The 19,934-nt window shown below is 40.2% G+C and overlaps 1 protein-coding gene across 1 annotated transcript in view; it reads left to right on the forward strand.

Moving 5' to 3' along the window:
• Positions 1 to 19,934, forward strand: part of FRAS1 (Fraser extracellular matrix complex subunit 1) — a 692,624-nt gene that overhangs the window by 414,388 nt on the left and 258,302 nt on the right. The window contains exons 18-19 of the mRNA XM_073542109.1: positions 6,171 to 6,344; positions 17,441 to 17,581. Coding sequence (XP_073398210.1) covers positions 6,171 to 6,344; positions 17,441 to 17,581 — 315 coding nt within the window. The remainder of the gene's footprint in view (positions 1 to 6,170; positions 6,345 to 17,440; positions 17,582 to 19,934) is intronic.

Consider the following 19,934-nt stretch of genomic DNA (forward strand, 5'->3'; position numbering starts at 1 on the left):
GAGCTCTGCCATGCGCCCAAATAGTGGTTTACCCCCACATGTGGGGTATCAGCGTACTCAGGACAAATTGCACAATAAATTTTAGGGTCCTGTTACCCTTGGAAAAATAAGAATTGAGGGTGTAAAGATCATTTTTGTGGAAAAAATATGATTTTTTAATTGTATGGCTTTATGTTATAAACTTCTGTGAAGCCCATGGGGGTTCAAAGTTCTCACCACACATCTAGATAAGTTCCTTAGGGGGTCTAGTTTCCAAAATGGTGTCATTTGTGGGGGGTTTCCAATGTTTTGGTACATCAGGGGTTTTCCAAACGCGACATGGTGTCCGATCTCAATTCCAGCCAAAAACGTCAAATGGCGCTGCTTCCCTTCCGAGCTCTGCCATGCGCCCAAATAGTGGTTTACCCCCACATGTGGGGTATCAGCGTACTCAGGACAAATTGCACAATAACTTTTAGGGTCCTGTTACCCTTGGAAAAATAAGAATTGAGGGTGAAAAGATCATTTTTGTGGAAAAAATATGATTTTTTAATTGTGTGGCTTTATGTTATAAACTTCTGTGAAGCCCATGGGGGTTCAAAGTTCTCACCACACATCTAGATAAGTTCCTTAGGGGGTCTAGTTTCCAAAATGGTGTCATTTGTGGGGGGTTTCCACTGTTTTGGTACATCAGGGGTTTTCCAAACGCGACATGGTGTCTGATCTCAATTCCAGCCAAAAACGTCAAATGGCGCTGCTTCCCTTCCGAGCTCTGCCATGCTCCCAAATAGTGGTTTACCCCCACATGTGGGGTATCAGCGTACTCAGGACAAATTGCACAATAACTTTTAGGGTCCTGTTACCCTTGGGAAAATAAAAATTGGGGTGAAGAGATCATTTTTGTGGAAAAAATATGATTTTTTAATAGTACCGCTGTACGTTATAAACTTTTGTAAAGCCCTTGTGGGTTCAAAGTTCTCACCACATATCTAGATAAGTTCCTTGGGGGGTCTAGTTTCCAAAATGGGGTCACTTGTAGGGGGTTTCCACTGTTTAGGTACATCAGGGACTCTCCAAACGTGACATGGCGTCCAATCTGAATTCCAGCCAATTTTGCATTGAAAAAGTCAAACGGCGCTCCTTCCATTCTGAGCTCTGCCATGCGCCGAAACAGTCGTTCCCCCCCACATATCAGGTATCTGCGTACTCAGGACAAATTGCACAATAACTTTTGCAGTCCAATTTCTCCTGTTACCCTTGGTAAAATAAAAAAAATTGAACCTGAATTATTTTTTTTATGAAAAAAAGTTAGATGTTCATTTTTTTTTAAATATTCAAAAAAATTCCTGTGATGCACCTAAAGGGTTAATAAACTTCTTGAATGTGGTTTTGAGCACCTTAAGGGGTGCAGTTTTTAGAATGGTGTCACTTTTGGGTATTTTCTATCATATAGACCCCTCAAAGTGGCTTCAAATGTGATGTGGTCCTAAAAATAAAATGGTGTTGTAAAAATGAGAAATCGCTGGTCAACTTTTAACCCTTATAACTTCCTAACAAAAAAAAATTTTGGTTCCAAAATTGTGCTGATGTAAAGTAAACATGTGGGAAATGTTAGTTATCAAGTTTTTTGTGTGCCGTATCTCTGTGATTTAAGTGCATAAAAATTCAAAGTTGGAAAATTGCGAAATTTTCGCCAAATTTCCGTTTTTCTCACAAATAAACGCAAGTTATTTGAATGAAATTTTACCACTAACATGAAGTACAATATGTCACGAGAAAACAATGTCAGAATCACCGGGATCCATGGAAGTGTTCCAGAGTTATGACCTCATAAAGGTACAGTGGTCAGAATTGTAAAAATTGGCCCGGTCATGAACGTGCAAACCACCCTTGGGGGTGAAGGGGTTAAACATGGAAGAAGTACTGTATATGTATAATGAGAAGAGAAGGGAGAAAAGAAAGGAAAAAGGAGAAGGAAAGGGACAGAAGAGGGAGGAATAGGGAAAAAAGGGAGGGGAAAAAAAAACACATAGAAAATGTTTTTTTTGTTTTTTTTTAGATTCCAAGCAATATAGATTCCACCTACAACTAGCCTCCCAACAATTTGGAGAGGTGTGCATGTGTTTTTAATCGATCATAATTGATTGAAGGGTGCAACCTTTTTTTTTTTTTTCCCCCTATATAAATTTGTCTTTTAATTTATATATGATTTTACCTGATGAAAGCAAATTTTGTGTATAGCTGAAACGCGTTGAGTTTTTATGTCTAATAATAAACTGGATATTCCTTTAAATATTCGGAGTAATTAATGAATCAGCCGGAAGCGCTCCTTGACAAACTGGAAATCCTTTTCTGCATTCTCTGATGAATCTCCTCCTACAAGGTAGTTTGTTCCACCTTTTTTGAGCTGCAGGCCAGCAGATCCAGACGATTACTCCAGTACCCAAACACAGGGTTATACGCTGAGCAACAAGACACCAAAAAGGTGAGAATTTTTTATTTCTATCTGACATAATTAAAACTCTGCACTTAGATCTGCACCCGCCTTCTTTTTCTGGACATTCCCTGAAATACTCGGAGTAATTAATGAATCAGCCGGAAGCGCTCCTTGACAAACTGGAAATCTTTCTCTGGGCTGTCTAGCATGAACTGCGTGCTTCAGATCTCCATAGAGTGGCACAATGATATTGAGGTCAGAAGACTGAAATGGCCACTCCAGAACCTTCACTTTGTTATGCTGTAGCCAATGACAGGTCGACTTGGCCTTGTGTTTTGGATCATTGTCATGTTGTAACGTCCAAGTACGTCCCATGCGCAGCTTCCGGACTGATGATTGCAAATTTGCCTCCAGTATTTGCTGATAACGTGCTGCATTCATCTTTCCTTCAACTTTGACCAAGTTTCCTGTGCCTTTGTAGCTCACACATACCCAAAACATCAGCGAACCACCTTCGTGCTCTACAGTAGGAATGGTGTTCCTTTTATCATAGGTCTTGTTGACCTCTCTCCAAATGTAACGTTTATGGTTGTGGCCAAAAAGTTCAATTTTGGTCTCATCACTTCAAATTACCTTGTTCCATAAGTTTTGAGGCTTGTCTCTGTGCTGTTTTGCTTATTGTAGGCGAGATACTTTGTGGCATTTGCGCAGTAATGGTTTTCTTCTGGAGACTCGACCATGCAGCCCATTTTTCTTCAAGTACCTCCTTGTTGTGCATCTTGAAACAACCACACCGCCAGTTTTCAGAGAGTCCAGTATTTCAGCTGATGTTATTTATGGGTTTTTCTTTGCATCCCAAACAGTTTTCCTGGCAGCTGTGGACAAAATTTTTGTTGGTTTACCTGACCGTGGTTTTGTTTTTAGAGAGCCCCTGATTTTCCATTTGTTAATTACAGTTTGAACACTACTGACTGGCATTTGTTATGAATGAGTCACCGTAGGAGGCAAAAACAGAAATACTAGCTAAGTCCAGAAAACCAGAGAAGTTGGCAGCTATTGGATTGCAGACCCCTGAACCTAACAACAACAACTAGCAGTAGCCGTGGGGGGTTCCTACGGTGCCCTAGACCCCTCGATCACAGCCGGAGAACTACATAGCCTAAAGACAGAAAGGGAAATCTAAACTGCCCCAGAGCAGACCCCAAAGCAATAGGCAGCCCCCAACATATATTGACGGTGAAGCAAGATGAAAAAACACTCACACAGATAGAAAGATAGGCTGAGCAAATGATGGGGCCCAAGCTAACTAAATAGGACAGACTAGAAAAGCTGCTGTCTGCAATCCGCCAAAACCCTCTCAAAAACAAGAGCCAACAGACTGATAGGGAAAAAAGCCCTGAAGACGCTAGGCTTCAAAAAGACTATATCAGTACTCAGGTATTATCTGAAGACAGAGCAAAAAGGAATTCAGCTCACCCAACAGGGAAAGGCAGAAATCCAGAAAAACAAGGCAAAACAAAACCAAAACACAAATGCAAAAAGTAGAGCAGAAAACTTAGCTTTTGAGGAGCAGGAATCAGACTGGTCTCCAAGAATCCCTCAGAGTAATCACCCGCAAGGCAGAAGGGCGTCGGCTGCCTTATATCCAGTCAGCAATCCCAGTCACCCAGTCATCATCATTCTGCTCAGGTGCTTTGTAATCAGCCTCACTACCTTCCTTCACCAGAAGAGGGAGTTCATCAGACCTCAATGGTGAAGGGGAAAATGAACTCACAACAGGCATTATCAATTCCTTGGATATCTTTTTGTAACCCTTTCCTGTTTTATACAGTTCAACTACTTTTTCCCGCAGATCCGCTGACATTTCTTTTGCTTTCCCTGTGACTCACAATCCAGAAACGTCAGTGGCTAGATGAAAGATGTGAGAGTCTGTCTAGATCCCATAAACTCACTAAGCTTTTATGCACACACACTGATTACAAGCAAACAGGTCACAGGTGAGGATGTTACCTTTAGTAGCCATTCAAACCCATTTGTGTCAACTTCTGTGTATGTTATGAGGCGGCCAAAATCACCGGGCTATGTGAAATTTTGATCAGGGTCATTTGGATGTTTTGGGTTGTCATTATAATTTAAAAAGATAGAAAACAGTATTTTGACAATAAATGGCTTCACCCAACCACTAACCATGAGTGGAGAAAAAGTTTTGGTGTTATCATTCATATTTTCTGAAAAAATGCCAAGAAAGCCAAAATTCTGCCGGGGTATGTTAACTTTTGAGCACAACTATAAGTGAGTCTGAAGCCCTATGCGAATTGTGAGAAAGAATAATGACATTTGTTTTTACCTTGGGGTGGTGTGCGTATGGAAGCATCATGCCTTGCCACGTCATCGTGGTATACTTAAAGCAGTAACCCGTCAGCCAATGTGTAAATAAGAAACATAATTTGGCACTCGCAAGTGATTATCCATTTTGAGTAGAGATGTACAAAAATATGAAAGTCCCAACTATTTGACTTAATTTGCTTTATAGCCAAATGTTTTATTAACATTCAGGGTGAAAAAGGCTGCATTTTGAGCAGTCATATACAAAATTGGGAGTTATCAAATGTGTACGGCTTTTCACTCACAGCCTCACATAGCATAGAGGCTGTCGGTCAAACAGGAGCAGACGACGCTGGTCGGGGAATAGAGTTGGAGTGACTGAGGCTTCAGACCTGCAATAACTGTTCACCCTCATTTGCATATAAATTCACTGATTTCTGGCCATAGAATGGCAATACTGGGCTGTCTTTGAAAGAGCTACAAGCTCATACAAATACGATATATACTGTATATAAGTCTAAGGAGATCGTATACATTTTTTTTGTGAAGAGGAGTTTGAATCCTCCTGACAGATTCCTTTTAAAGATCTCCTTAGACTTCTCAGACTACCACCCTCAAAGTAATAGCCAAACTAAGAGAATCAATCTGTCTATGGAGCAATATCTTCACATTTTCTCCAACTCCCATCAAGATAGTTGGCCTGATTTGCTTCATTTTCCTGAATTTCTCACATAAATTCATTTGGAGTATTCTTGGAATTTGTTAAAGTGTATGATCAAGAGTTCTGTCTTCCAATTGCAACTAAATATCTACTTCCTGCTTCCTGAACAACATTTCTCAGTATATATATAACGTCTGGACGGAGGTGCTATCAATTTGTTGCTGTAGTTTGTCTTTGGAGTGAGGGAGGAAACCGGAGTATCAGGATGAAACTCGTGCTAAAACTGGGAGAACATAAAAGCTTCTTGCAGATGTTTGTCTTGTTGTCCACCATAGTCCTTTGTCAAGGTCTTCTATGTTGTGCATTGCATTGCTTTGGGTCCATGTGACCTTAGGCTTTTTGAATCCACCTCACCAGATGAGCAGTAACACATACAAACCAGCATATAGATACTGCTGGAAGACCCTAATCTAGTCAAAACAGAGAACTGCCACATAATTCTTTGAGGGACCTTGAACATCCTTGCATTATTTTAACAGCTAGTGCTTTGAATTACTTGTTATATAATGCTATATTTCCCTTGTCTACTACGCTTTCCATACTGTCCTGTGTTATTCTTGTTGAGTTTTACAATGTATCCATATATGAATCTATATATTTGCATTGTAGACACATATTGCAAAAGTTTTTTGAAAATGTGTTTGTGGTTTGAATGAAATCATCTGGAAACTTAGGCATTCTGCTCTCTGCTTCTCTTTACATCTTCAGCTTGCCATACATCTTGTCGTGTCTGCCTGGGCCCAGAAGACTCCCACTGCACACAATGCACAAATCCAGAGCACTCACTAGAGGCAGTTCAAGAGTATGGAGGGAAGCCTTACGGGAGTTGTGTACCTCACTGCCGGCATCATTTTTATGTGGACACCACAGAATTATGTCGAGGTACGCTAGACATTGTAAATATGAATCACAAATGTCTAATTGGAAATGAGTTTGGTAGGTGCTATAGGATATATCAATAACTGTATTGTTAACATTTACAAGCCATTTCATTTGAACACTACAGTTAGGTCCATATATATTTGGACAGACAACATTTTTCTAATTTTGGTTCTAGACATTGCCACAATGAATTTTAAACAAAACAATTCAGATGCAGTTGAAGTTCAGACTTTCAGCTTTCATTTGAAGGTATCCACATTAAAATTGGATGAAGGGTTTAGGAGTTTCAGCTCCTTAACATGTGCCAACCTGTTTTTAAAGGGACCAAAAGTAATTGGACAGATTAAATAATTGTAAATAAAATGTTCATTTCTAGTACTTAGTTGAAAACCCTTTGTTGGCAATGACTGCCTGAAGTCTTGAACTCATGGACATCACCAGATGCTGCGTTTCCTCCTTTTTGATGCTCTGCCAGGCCTTCACTGCGGTGGTTTTCAGTTGCTGTTTGTTTGTGGGCCTTTCTGTCTGAAGTTTAGTCTTTAACAAGTGAAATGCATGCTCAATTGGGTTGAGATCAGGTGACTGACTTGGCCATTCAAGAATATTCCACTTCTTTGCTTTAATAAACTCCTGGGTTGCTTTGTCTTTATGTTTTGGGTCATTGTCCATCTGTAGTATGAAATGACGACCAATCAGTTTGGCTGCATTTGGCTGGATCTGAGCACACAGTATGGCTCTGAATACCTCAGAATTCATTCGGCTGCTACTGTCCTGTGTCACATCATCAATAAACACTAGTGACCCAGTGCCACTGGCAGCCATGCATGCCCAAGCCATCACACTGCCTCCGCCGTGTTTTACAGATGATGTGGTATGCTTTGGATCATGAGCTGTACCACACCTTCGCCATACTTTTCTCTTTCCATCATTCTGGTAGAGGTTGATCTTGGTTTAATCTGTCCAAAGAATGTTCTTCCAGAACTGTGCTGGCTTTTTTAGATGTTTTTTAGCAAAGTCCAGTCTAGCCTTTTGATTCTTGATGCTTATGAGTGGCTTGCACCGTGCAGTGAACCCTCTGTCTTTACTTTCATGCAGTCTTCTCTTTATGGTAGATTTGGATATTGATACGCCTACCTCCTGGAGAGTGTTGTTCACTTGGTTGGCTGTTGTGAAGGGGTTTCTCTTCACCATGGAGATTATTCTGCGATCATTCACCACTGTTGTCTTCTGTGGGCGCCCAGGTCTTTTTGCATTGATGAGTTCACCAGTGCTTTCTTTCTTGTTCAGGTTGTACAAAACTGTAGATTTTGCCACTCCTAAAGTTGTAGCAATTTCTCGGATGGGTTTTTTCTGTTTTTGCAGCTTAAGGATGTCTTGTTTCACCTGCATGGAGAGCTCCTTTGACCCCAGCAAAACCTTCCAAATGCGAGCACCACACCTCAAATCAACTCCAGGCCTTTTATCTGCTTAATTGAGAATGACATAACGAAGGGATTGCCCACACCTGTCCATGAAATAGCCTTGGAGTCAATTGTCCAATTACTTTTGGTTCCTTTAAAAACAGGGTGGCACAAGTTAAGGAGCTGAAACTCCTAAACCTTTCATCCAATTTTAATGTGGATACCCTCAAATGAAAGCTGAAAGTCTGAACTTCAACTGCATCTGAATTGTTTTGTTTAAAATTCATTGTGGTAATGTCTAGAACCAAAATTAGAAAAATGTTGTCTCTGTCCAAATATATATGGACCTAACTGTTTTTTATTTTCTTGAAATGTTGATAGGGTGATGCAGTTTGTTAATACAGTTAAGCCAATAACACAAAATCACACTGTTTTTACTGCTACTAATCCAGGATATCTCTGAACATATGGAATTATAATAATAATATGCAACTAAAAGTTATATTCATAATGATATTACAGTATAGTTTTTCATTTAATATCATGGCCAATTTTAGTAGTCTACAACTAGGTTTATATCAGTGGAAGGAATATGCGGCACTTACCAGTTCGAAAAAAGTGTAATAGTCCTTTATTTGGTACCTCGGGACATGGACAAAATCGAGGCCTGCAGGTTACAGAAGCATGCGAGGAAAGACAGAACAGACAAGACTACAACTAGGTTTATGCCACCCTATTTGATTCCTCACATTTATGAGCTGTCGTTCCCTCCTTCTACCCCCGTCTTCATTCATCTGATTGACTGGTTTGTCGTCTGTAACTACTTTGTCCTCCTTAGGCCATTATGAACCTGTTGACAGATACCCGCTAGAAGGGTCGTCCAAACTGGACAACTGTAGTTGGAGTAGGGGAGGCTCAATGCTCTGGACGGGTCTGCAAGAGAACTTGAAAATATAAATGAATAATAGAAAGCAGACTAACATTAATAATACAATGAATAAACATTTATTTACATAAAACAAACAATTACATTCAGAACTAATTACAAATTTATTGCTGATTTAATTTTAATGTGCATTTTTCTCCCTTAGTTAGGAGACCAAGTGGAATCAAAGTTGAGGGTTACATGTAATGTCAGCAACTATCTTACTACAATATGTTAAACATGTTTAATTTCATATTCATCATTTAGTTTGCAAGTGAGATGTATGTCAGCCAAGATCAGTTTCTCTGGGATATTGTTTGACAGTTGCGCGAAGAACAGCCAAATTGTAGTCGGCAAACAATTTACAAATACTTAACACTCAGTGGGAACATTCACAGGGCCCTGGGCATGAGGTATAATGAGTGATGGCACAGTACTTATTAAAGTTTCCTTTGCAACTTTAAATTTTATTCAATTACTCAGATTTCCAAGTCGATGTATAAAGCAATAATTTCTGATGATTGGTTATATAAAATAAGGCAAAAGGAAATTACTATGAAAAACATAACTTTGTACTTTGATTTGTTTTTAATGATGTCCAATGGACTTTTTCCAACTAGTGTAAAATAGCAAAAGTATGTACATTATATGGTACCTTGAGGGAACGGGAGATATTGGGCAGATGTAGAGACAGAGGTAGAAAAGAAAACCCTTTAAGGGTTATTCCCATAATCATAAGTTATCCCCTTTCTGTAGGCTATCCCCTATCCCAACAGTTGGAACCCCCTTCTTGTCCATGGGACTGTGAGTAATAGCTGAGCACTGTCAGATTCCCAGCAATCAGTATGTTGTCTCTTATCCAATAGAGAAGAGATCACATACGATTTTGGGCGCAAACCTTTAATACAAAGTAGTCAACTGAGGCTTCTGGAAAACATGATTACATTTGTTTCTTCAAACAAAGTTTTATACAGGGGCATAAATAAAGGGGCTACAGAGGTAACAGTCACACGTGGGCCCTGCATCTTGCCCCATCCACAACATAAGGCCACACCAGGATTATAAATGACACATGGTAGATTGGGGCCTTTTTTCACATTTGACATGAGTCTCAGCCTTTGCATTAGCAGTAAGGTTAGAGATTATTTTTCAAATACTCTGTTAGGACCGATTGAATTAATATTTAATGTCCCTTATATGAATGTTTTATCCACCTAAACAGCTGAAGTGGAAAGCAATTACAGAGAGGGTCTGTAGGCTCTTGCACACCTGTGCATTAAACGAAGGCTCAAGTCATTCCAATGACCATTACTATAATGCTTCATTTCTCACATGGGAGATGAAATTGGACACTTATCGAGTTCCCCTTCAGATTAAAGCTGATCATCTTTAAAACTGGATTTCAAACCATTGACAAGCTGTCTTAAATTATGGATATAATTTATATGTAGCAAATACAATGGGGGAAATCAGTATTTGATATACTGCCAGTTTTGCAAGTTTTCCCACCCACAAAGAATGGAGAGGTCTGTAATTTTTATAAAAGGTACACTTCAACTGCGAGATACAGAATCTAAAAATAAAAACCAGAAAATCACATTGTATAATTTGTAAATAATTAAATTGCATTTTCTTTCATGAATTAAGTATCTGATCATCTACCAACCAATATGAAGCCTATCTCTCACAGACCTGTTAGTTTTTCTTTAAGAAGCCCTCATGCTCTGCGCTCATTACCTGTATTAATTGCACCTGTTTGAACTTGTTACCTGTATAAAAGACACTTGTCCACACACTCAATCAATCTCACTCCAACCTCTCCACCATGGCCAAGACCAAAGAGCTGTCTAAGGACACCAGGGACAAAATTCTAGACGTGCACAGGTTGGGATAGGCTACAGGACAATAGACAAGCGGCTTGGTTAGAAGGCAACAACTGTTGGCGCAATTATTAGAAAATGGAAGAAACACAAGATGACTGTCAATTTTCCTCGGTCTAGGGCTCCATGCAAGATCTCATCTCCTGGGGTAAGGATGATTCTGAGAAAGGTTAGGAATCAGTCCAGAACTACATGGGAGGACCTTGTCAATGACCTGAAGAGAGCTGGGACCACAGTCTCAAACATTACCGTTAGTAACACACTGCACATTCATGGATTAAAATACTGCAGGGCACACAAGGTCCCTCTGCTCAAGTCACCACATGTTCAGGCACTTTGAAGTTCGCCAGTGACCATCTGGATGATCCAGAGGAGTCATGGGAGAAGGTCATGTGGTCAGACTAACCTAAAATAGAACTTTTTGGTATCAACTTCACTCGCCGTGTTTGTAGGAAGAAGGATGGGTACAACTCCAAGAACACCGTCCCAACTGTGAAGCATGGTGGGGAAAATATCATATTTTGGGGGTGCATTTCTGCAAAGGAGACAGGACAACTGCTCCGTATTAAAGGGAGGATGAATGGAGTCATGTATCCCAAAATTTTGGCCAACAACATCCTTCCCTCAGTAAGAGCATTGAAGATGGGTCATGGCTGGGTCTTCCAGCATGACAATGACCCAAAACACACAACCAAGGCAACTAAGGCCTGTTTCACACTTGCTTTTTTTTGCAGCGCGTTTTTCCCGCAAAAAAACGCATTGAAAAACGCATACAAAAGCATACAACTGCTGCGTTTTTTTCAAGCATTTTTATGAGCATGCATGAAAAAAACGCAGCGTTTTTAAGCGTTTGTATGCGTTTTTAGTGTGTTTTTACCGCGTTTGCGTTTTTTTCCAACATTAGGTGGCCACTCACACTAACCCAAACCATGACTTTACTAACCCTAACCCTGACCCTAACCCTAACCCTGACCCTAACCCTAACCCTTAACCAAACCATACTTAACCATAACCCTGACCCTAACCCTTAACCAAACCATACTTAACCCTAACCCTGACCCTAACCCTTAACCAAACCATACTTAACCCTAACCCTGACCCTAACCCTGACCCTAACCCTTAACCAAACCATACTTAACCCTGACCCTAACCCTTAACCAAACCATACTTAACCTTAACCCTAACCCTAACCCTTAACCAAACCATACTTAACCCTAACCCTGACCCTAACCCTTAACCAAACCATACTTAACCTTGACCCTAACCCTAACCCTTAACCAAACCATACTTAACCCTAACCCTGACCCTAACCCTTAACCAAACCATACTTAACCCTAACCCTGACCCTAACCCTTAACCAAACCATACTTAACCCTGACCCTAACCCTGACCCTAACCCTTAACCAAACCATACTTAACCCTAACCCTGACCCTAACCCTGACCCTAACCCTTAACCAAACCATACTTAACCCTAACCCTGACCCTAACCCTAACCCTAAACCCCCTTAACTAACCCTAACTTTACCCAAACCCCTAAATTCCATTGTCTAAACTAATGGTAAAAAAAAAAACGCATGTGCAAAAAAACGCATACATAAGCATGCCAATGCGCACATATGCTCACCATAGACTTATAATGGGTGTCTTGCTGTAAAAAAACGCATTGCGCGCGCATGCGTTTTTTTGAGGCAAATCGGACGCACAAAAAATGCAACAAGTTGCATTTTGTGCGCCCGAGCGCATACCGCAAAAAAACGCATGCGCGGTAAAACGCGTACAAACGCATGTGTATGCGCACATAAGCGCATCCCATGCAAAGTATAGGAAAAAAAACCGCATGCGCTATTTAGCGCTAAATTACTGCGAAAAAAAACGCAAATGTGAAACCAGCCTAAGGAGTGGCTCTGTAAGAAGCATTTCAAGGAGTGGCCTAACCAGTCTCCAGACCTGAACCCAATAGAAAATTTTTTAAATGAGCTGAAACTTAATGTTGCCCAGCGACAACTCCCGAAACCTGAAAGATCTGTGTGGAGGAGTGGGCCAAAATCCCTGCTGCAGTGTGTGCAAACTTGGTCAAAAACTATAGGAAACGTCTGACCTCTGTAATTGCAAACAAAGGTTTCTGTACCAAATATTAAGTCCCGTTTTTCTCTTGTATCAAATACTTATTTGATGTAATAAAATGCAAATTAATTATGTAAAAATCATGCAATGGATTTTCTGTTTGTTTTTGTTTTTTTTTTAGTATTCTGTTTCTCAGAGTTGAAGTGTACCTACGATAAAAATTACAGCCCTCCTTTCTAGGTGGGAAAACTTGCAAAATCGGCAGTGTATCAAATACTTATTTTCCAACTGTATATCTTAAAATGTATAAAAAATACATTTCTTTGTTTTTTTAAATACTAAGAACAGCATTATTTATACTCTGTAGTTGATTTATCTAAAACGCTGGTCAGATAGGTAGAAGTTCCCTTTAATATACCCATGGTTTCTTCTAATTTTAACTGCATTCTGTAAATTCAAGATATATTGGGCTGCTATGTCTTGAAGAACAGCGTCAGATTCACTGCTAAGACATTCAAAGGTCAAACGTAATTTAAATCAAAGTATGGGGGATTGAAAATGTCGGTCAGCAATTTAAATAGATGTAGACTATTCCCTAAAGGATAAGACTGGTTAACTACGGTATATTGAATAATTTTCTTCATCAGATTTTTTTCATAAATACTCATAGAATTGTCTATTCATGTTATTTTATATCTAGGATGTTTGCTCAAGGGGAATTTTAATCGAATTTTGTCATAAATAGATGATGTGATATGTTTGTATTCTTTGTTCAATGCCTTAGGCAGTGTATAAGATACGATCATTTGATCTGGAAAGGGAACACCATCTTTTTTAGCCAGTTTGCCTGTATCGCTGAATGCTTCAGTCTAGGTTTTGATTTCCCCTTTGTATGTTACCAGCAAAATAAAAAGAATTGCCTTTTTTGTCCTAAAGTTTAGACTTGTGCAATAATTAACTTCGTTAAACCAATCTTGGGCATTTTTTCACTCATATAATCACATGTGAATTGACTACTGTTCTCTATGGGGGAAAAAGTTGGAAAATTTGGGAGACTTTCTATAGGAGATTTCACAGGTTATGATAAAAGTTAAGTTTCATTCTTGACTTTTATCAACAATATGGAAGAGATAGCAAGCAAGCAACAATTTATAATATTCGGTCTTGGTGAGTGGATTTTCAAATATAGCCCTGTAAAGTATCCAAAATGGGGCTGACTATGTTCTTGTCCTCTATTTCAGTTGGGGGCTGCTTTGAAGGACTAACTACTATTTTGCCAGAAATTGTAAGACTGTGTTATACCTGGTGCTGGGCCTAAAGTGGCAGGACATGACCTTAATCTGTTGTGCTCTCTTGTGCAATACACTGCCACCTGCCAGACCCTAGGCTTAACACAACATGTTAGTTTTTATTTCTGTTAACTTATGATGACCAAGTCTGGACATAGACATTACATAACTGAACTGTCTGACAAACACTCGTTAGGTGAACAGCTCTCTCCTATACACTTGTAAGCTCAGCCATATTTGTGTTCTCTGTAGACAGAAGGTAGTAAGCCACTGCCACCATATACATTGGTTTCCAAGTCTTGCCAGAATAGTCAGGTTTGCCCAAAATAATTGCATGGCCAGCTTTGGTCTACAAGTCACTAGTTTGGGCGTGAACATGCAAGGGCCAGCAAATTGTGGCCATATCGATTTTGTTTCAAACAAATAAAGCAGCACTCTGTAGCGCTTTATTATAGCAAGCAAACATGAAATATGAAAATTGAATTGTATTGCTGTACTAGAAATATGAAAAGTGAAAATGTTTAGCGCATAAATTGGTCACTTCATGTGTACCTGGCAGCCACATTAAGGTGATTTTTGTTACCAGGACCTAATGCCAATCCTCTCTTAGACAGTCTAATGTGAATCCTCTTCTAGTCTAGGAGAGGATTCACATTCGGTTCCCAGAGAAATGTAGACTGTCTAAGAGCGGATTGGCATTAGATCCTGGCAACGAGAATCGCCTTAACGTGGCTTCCAGGTACTCATGAATTGGCCAATTTATGCGCCAAGCATTCTCAATTTTTCATATTTCTAGGGCAGTAATGCAATTCAATTTTCATATTTCATGTTTTCTTGCTATAGCGCTACAGAGTGCTGCTTTATTTGTTTGATTATATATGAGTTGGCGACTCTAGGTAAGCACCAGTTCAGACCCAATTTATGTTTGGATGTGGCAGTCAGTTTATTCACATTATATAAATTTTCTTTGTCCTAATTTCTTACATCATATGTAAGTAGGCTTAACCTAATTTTTGTGCCATTCTAACCTGACTGTCTAGTGCTCTCAGATGATATCTTCAGTTTTAAGAACTTCTAGAAATTTACATATGATGTATATATGAGTGATATTAGCAGCTCCACTGCACTTTTATGAGCTGCGGACTTTAGTTTTAGTGGCTCTTTAATGAGTCATCTTTGATAAGAATGCTTTGTTTTGCACCAGACAGAGTTTTATGGATGTCATGCAGGCTGGTTCATGCCCTGGCGATTTAATGAATGCTCTATATGGATAGCACAAAAGAGCAACTCTCCAGATCTCTCAACCTTGACAAAATACAGATTTGGTGTACTGTAAAAGTGGTAGGATAGGAATGGCATGTCGATGACAACACATTATGCACCATAATTTTATATTAGGCGAGATAATTATACCCTGAACGCCTCATTTGACTTCAGTCCACAGGAATGAAAAGATGGTGAAAGCCATAAAACTCCTGAACCGTATATAGGGACACATCTGTGGATGTCTTTTCCAAAATGGGAAATGACTGAGTCTTTATGTATGTTTATAAAATTTGCATCTTTGATTAATTGCAATTTGTTTGCAGAGCAGAAAAATTATGCAACACAAAGGAACTTTTACAATTAAAATAGCTGCCTCTCATATTTCATAAATCTGTCTTTAGAACAGGCAAGGAATTATACATTAGTCTACGCTCAGCTGCCCAAGCGGTTAGGTATAAAACATTGATCTATTGGTAAGGATACAATATCCCGCATGTAATCTTATCTAGCCGGGATTCAGTGACTTTCATATATACATTTAAAAACCGGAGTATGATGGCCTGTAATTTTAGGAGTAAAATCATGAATTACAGCAAATGCATCTGAAGAACTGCTTTCTCAGCACTTCTTGCAATTTGTTTCGTACCGTCTTGAATCACAAGTTGCTTGCTTTTGTACCTCATAAGTTTGAAAGTCTGAGAAAATGGTTTTACTGCCAAGAATACAATCGATTTAAAGGGAACCTTACATTTCATTTTTTAATTTAAAGGAGTTGTCCAGTTAAAAAAAAAAAAAAAAGTTCTCACCTATCCGTAGAATAAAAACTAGCTGATGTTGGGCGTCCCACATCCATGATATGCACCAATCTGTAGATTGGGGAATTTTTATCCCTGTAACATGATGATGCGACAGATGATAGGCTTCACCGCCGCTGCATTCATTCATTATAAGGTTGCTAGTAAAAGCCGAGTACAATACTCGGCTTCCCCAAAAGGAATGAATGAAGCAGTAGGTCGGGCATGTGCACTGACAATCCATTCTAACAGGAATAGACGCTACCATTTGGCCATTCGGTGTGAGTCTCTGTGATCAACAAATAATCACCTATTCTGCAGATAAGTGATAACTCGTTTTAACCGTACAATCCCTCCTTCAAATGGTGCAGTTACACTGATTCTGGGACAGGTTTTTTTCTCTCTCTGCACCAATTGGATAAGGAACTCCGTTAAAATTAAAAAAAAAAAAATTCATTCAGTGAAAGGGGTTATCCCACAAACCAAGTACATTTTAATCATAAGATTTTGGAATAATAATAATTTCCACAAGTGGATGTGTTCCTGTGCTGAGATAATCTTATATATGTGCCCCTGCTTTGTGTTGTGTAATGGCTGATCTGGGTCATCCTCGTTGAGATGCTGCAGCACCTGGATTTTGTAAGGGTGCCATTTGTGAATAGCCAATATCCGCCGAAGGGATGTTCGACTGATGCCAGATCGGCGCTCTGAATTTGCAGAATGGGCAAAACAAAAATTGGAACTGGACCCTCACTTTACACAGAACATTATGTTCAGTGATCAGGCAAACTTTTTTGGGTGCGCCATTTATATGGATACACCTAAATAAAATGGGAATGGTGTCAGTTTTCTTGCGTAGGGTGTCTTGCATTGAAATCTGCTGCAATGACCCGGATACTGCATTCACCAGACATCAACACAATTTCTATCCGCTCCTCACGTGTTAACCTCTGCGACATGTCAATGGCTGTAAACAAAGAGAAACTTGTAAATAACTCATGAAAGAATAAAGGTACGTTAAAACCAAGCACACCACTGTTTTTCTTGTGAAATTCTCAATAAGTTTGATGTGTCATATGAACCTCTTCCCATTGGAAAAAATAAAGTTGGATCCAAAATGGCTGACTTCAAAATGGCCGCCATGGTCACCACCCATCTTGAAAAGTTTTCCCCCTCCCATATACTAATGTGCCACAAACAGGAAGTTGATATCACCAACCATTCCCATTTTATTTAGGTGTATCCATATACATGGCCCACCCTGTGCATTGATTAAAATGTACTTCGTTTTGTGGGGAATCACATTTAAGGAAAAGGAATGAAATATCTATCTCATCTGCCAGACTTTGCAGTAATGAGTAATTTATCAACTAATTTCAGCCGTTGATCAATACATGGAACTCTGCCGATGCTTCTGATCTTCCATGATTGTCTGTGCTATGCATATATGTTATTTAATGTATGCTCTCGATTCCAGAATGCCACTCCACATGTGGGAACTGCATTGGGAAGAACCATTTAAACTGCACAGACTGCAATGCTCCCAGTGTTCTGCACTATGGGGCGTGTTTGCCACAATGCCCTGAAGGATTTTTTGGCAAGGATGCAGCTTGTCATGGTGAGTAAACCTTGACGCTATAAATGTTAATGATATGCTCATTAGGATGTGAGCTATTAGATAATGCTCTCACAGTCAATAGTAATGTTCTTAGCTTAACCCCTTAAAGAGAATGTGTAATCATAAAATTAACTGTTGTTTAAATAAGGATTTTTTAAAGTAACGACTGGACCTCACGGTTGGCTGACATTTCCAGTTCTGTAGAGATCAGTTTTCTGTATTTATTCAATTATCATCAGACACAGAATAAAATGAAAAGTAGCACCTGAAAATACAGTGGCTAACACAGGAGCTATTAACAATAGGCGATGGTCACAGCTCACCTTCTCCTTCTGACTGCACAGTCACCTCTGCTAAGTGAACGGATTGTCAGTGATTTTCTAACTACAGGCAAGAAATAAAGTGAAATTAATAAAATAGACAGTGCCCATCTACTCAATCTACTGTTACTCTAGTGCTGCCAAGAACTAGAAGCAGAAATATCTACAGGTAACTATGACATAGTGGGAATAACCGAGACATGGTTAGATGAAAGCTATGACTGGGCAGTTAAGGCCTGTTTCACACATCAGTTTTTGCCATCAGTTAAAATCTGCTAAAATGGCGGACAACGGATCCGTTGTCCGCCATTTTAGCGGATTTTAACTGATGACAAAAACTGATGTCTGAGAGAGAGAATTTTTTTTTCAGCCGCCAGAACAGGGTTTAGGGTTAAATTTGTGGCCGAGGCAAATCCTCCAGGCATGCGCAATGTAAAATGCGGATCCGGCCACCCGAAAAAGCGTTGCATTGTCCGTCCAGGCATGTCGGCGGACGCCAAAATTTTGACGGATCCGCAACAAAACGAATCCAACGGATGGCCATCCGTCGAGATCCGCCGGTAATGCAACTCAATGGGAAAAAAACGGATCCGCCAAGCAAAATGGCGGATCCGTTTTTTTTTTTGCAAAACGGCGGATTTTGACTGATGGTAAAATACGGATGTGTGAAACAGGCCTAACTTACAGGGTTACAGTCTGTTTAGAAAGGACCGTAAAAATCGGAGTGGAGGAGGGGTTTGTCTTTATGTAAACTCTTGTCTAAAGTCCACTTTAAGGGAAGATATAAGCGAAGGGAATGAGGATGTCGAGTCCATATGGGTCGAAATACATGGAGGGAAAAATAGTAACAAAATTCTCTTTGGGGTCTGTTACAAACCCCCAAATATAGCAGAAATCATGGAATGTTAGGCGGGGCCTAGCTCTTGATGTGAGAAGTCGGGTGGCTGTGCTTCTCTGCCACCATTAGCCTCAATTATCCTGCACAGAGCCCGAACCAGCTAATTCCTTTACCAGGATCAGATGTCTGAAGGTCCCAGGAGTCAGGGGCGAGCTTCTGCCAGACTCAGAGAGACAGACATGGGCCGCAAAAGGCAGAAAGATGCCGGAGCCTGCAGCAGTGCCTCAGTCCAAGATGGTGCTGAGAGAGAGGAGGAGGCGGGAAGAAGAAACACAGCCTATGCACAGAGGCTGGAAGTCTCAGCCCGGCTGAACAGGTATGTGAGGGGCATAGAGACAGATGAAGAAGGAAATGGAGGGAGTGAGAAGCACAGAGATGAGGAGGAAGATGATGAGGAGATGCCTGTGCTGAATGCAGAGCTGGAGCAGGAGGAAGAGGGGGATGGTGACACTGTGCAGTTAGCTGAAAGTGCAGATGTAGCAGAGCCCACCCTACGGGATGTATTCCAAGCTGTCTTATACTGCAAGACTGCCTTAACTTCTCTAACAAAGCAGGTGAATTGCCTGAAAGAAGAAATGGGAGGCATAAAAACATCTATGCAGAAAGTTACAGCCAGATTAACTGAGGTGGAGGACAGAGTTGGTGTAACAGAAGATCACTTAACCTCAGTGCAAAAGACACAACAGCACACTCAGAGGATCATGGTAGTAGCCAATAAAAATGATGACCTGGAAAACCGGTCATGTAGGAACAATTTGCACATTGTGGGCATCCCTGAGAGAGCTGAGGGTGCTGACCCCACAGCCTTTATTGAAACCTGGCTGCTGGACAAGTTTGGTGCTGATAACTTGTCGAGAGTGTTTGCGGTGGAGCGTGCCCATCGCGTACCCATGAGACCCCCAGTGCCGGGAGATGGACCTCGCACGATGCTAGCCAGAATCCTGAATTGCAGAGACAGGGACACTATCTTACGAAAGGCTGGAAAGTTGACAGATCTTAACCTGGAGGGCAAACGAATCGAAATATACCCGAATTACTCAGCCGAGGTGCAAAGGTTGCGACTGCGGTATGGCGAAGTGAAGAAACAGCTCCGCTCTTTGCATTTGAAATACTCTACAATTTATCCTGCTAAATT

The sequence above is a fragment of the Dendrobates tinctorius genome, unplaced genomic scaffold, assembly GCF_039654945.1.
Source record: "Dendrobates tinctorius isolate UK_male_01 unplaced genomic scaffold, ASM3965494v1 ptg000011l, whole genome shotgun sequence".
Lineage (NCBI taxonomy): Eukaryota > Metazoa > Chordata > Amphibia > Anura > Dendrobatidae > Dendrobates > Dendrobates tinctorius.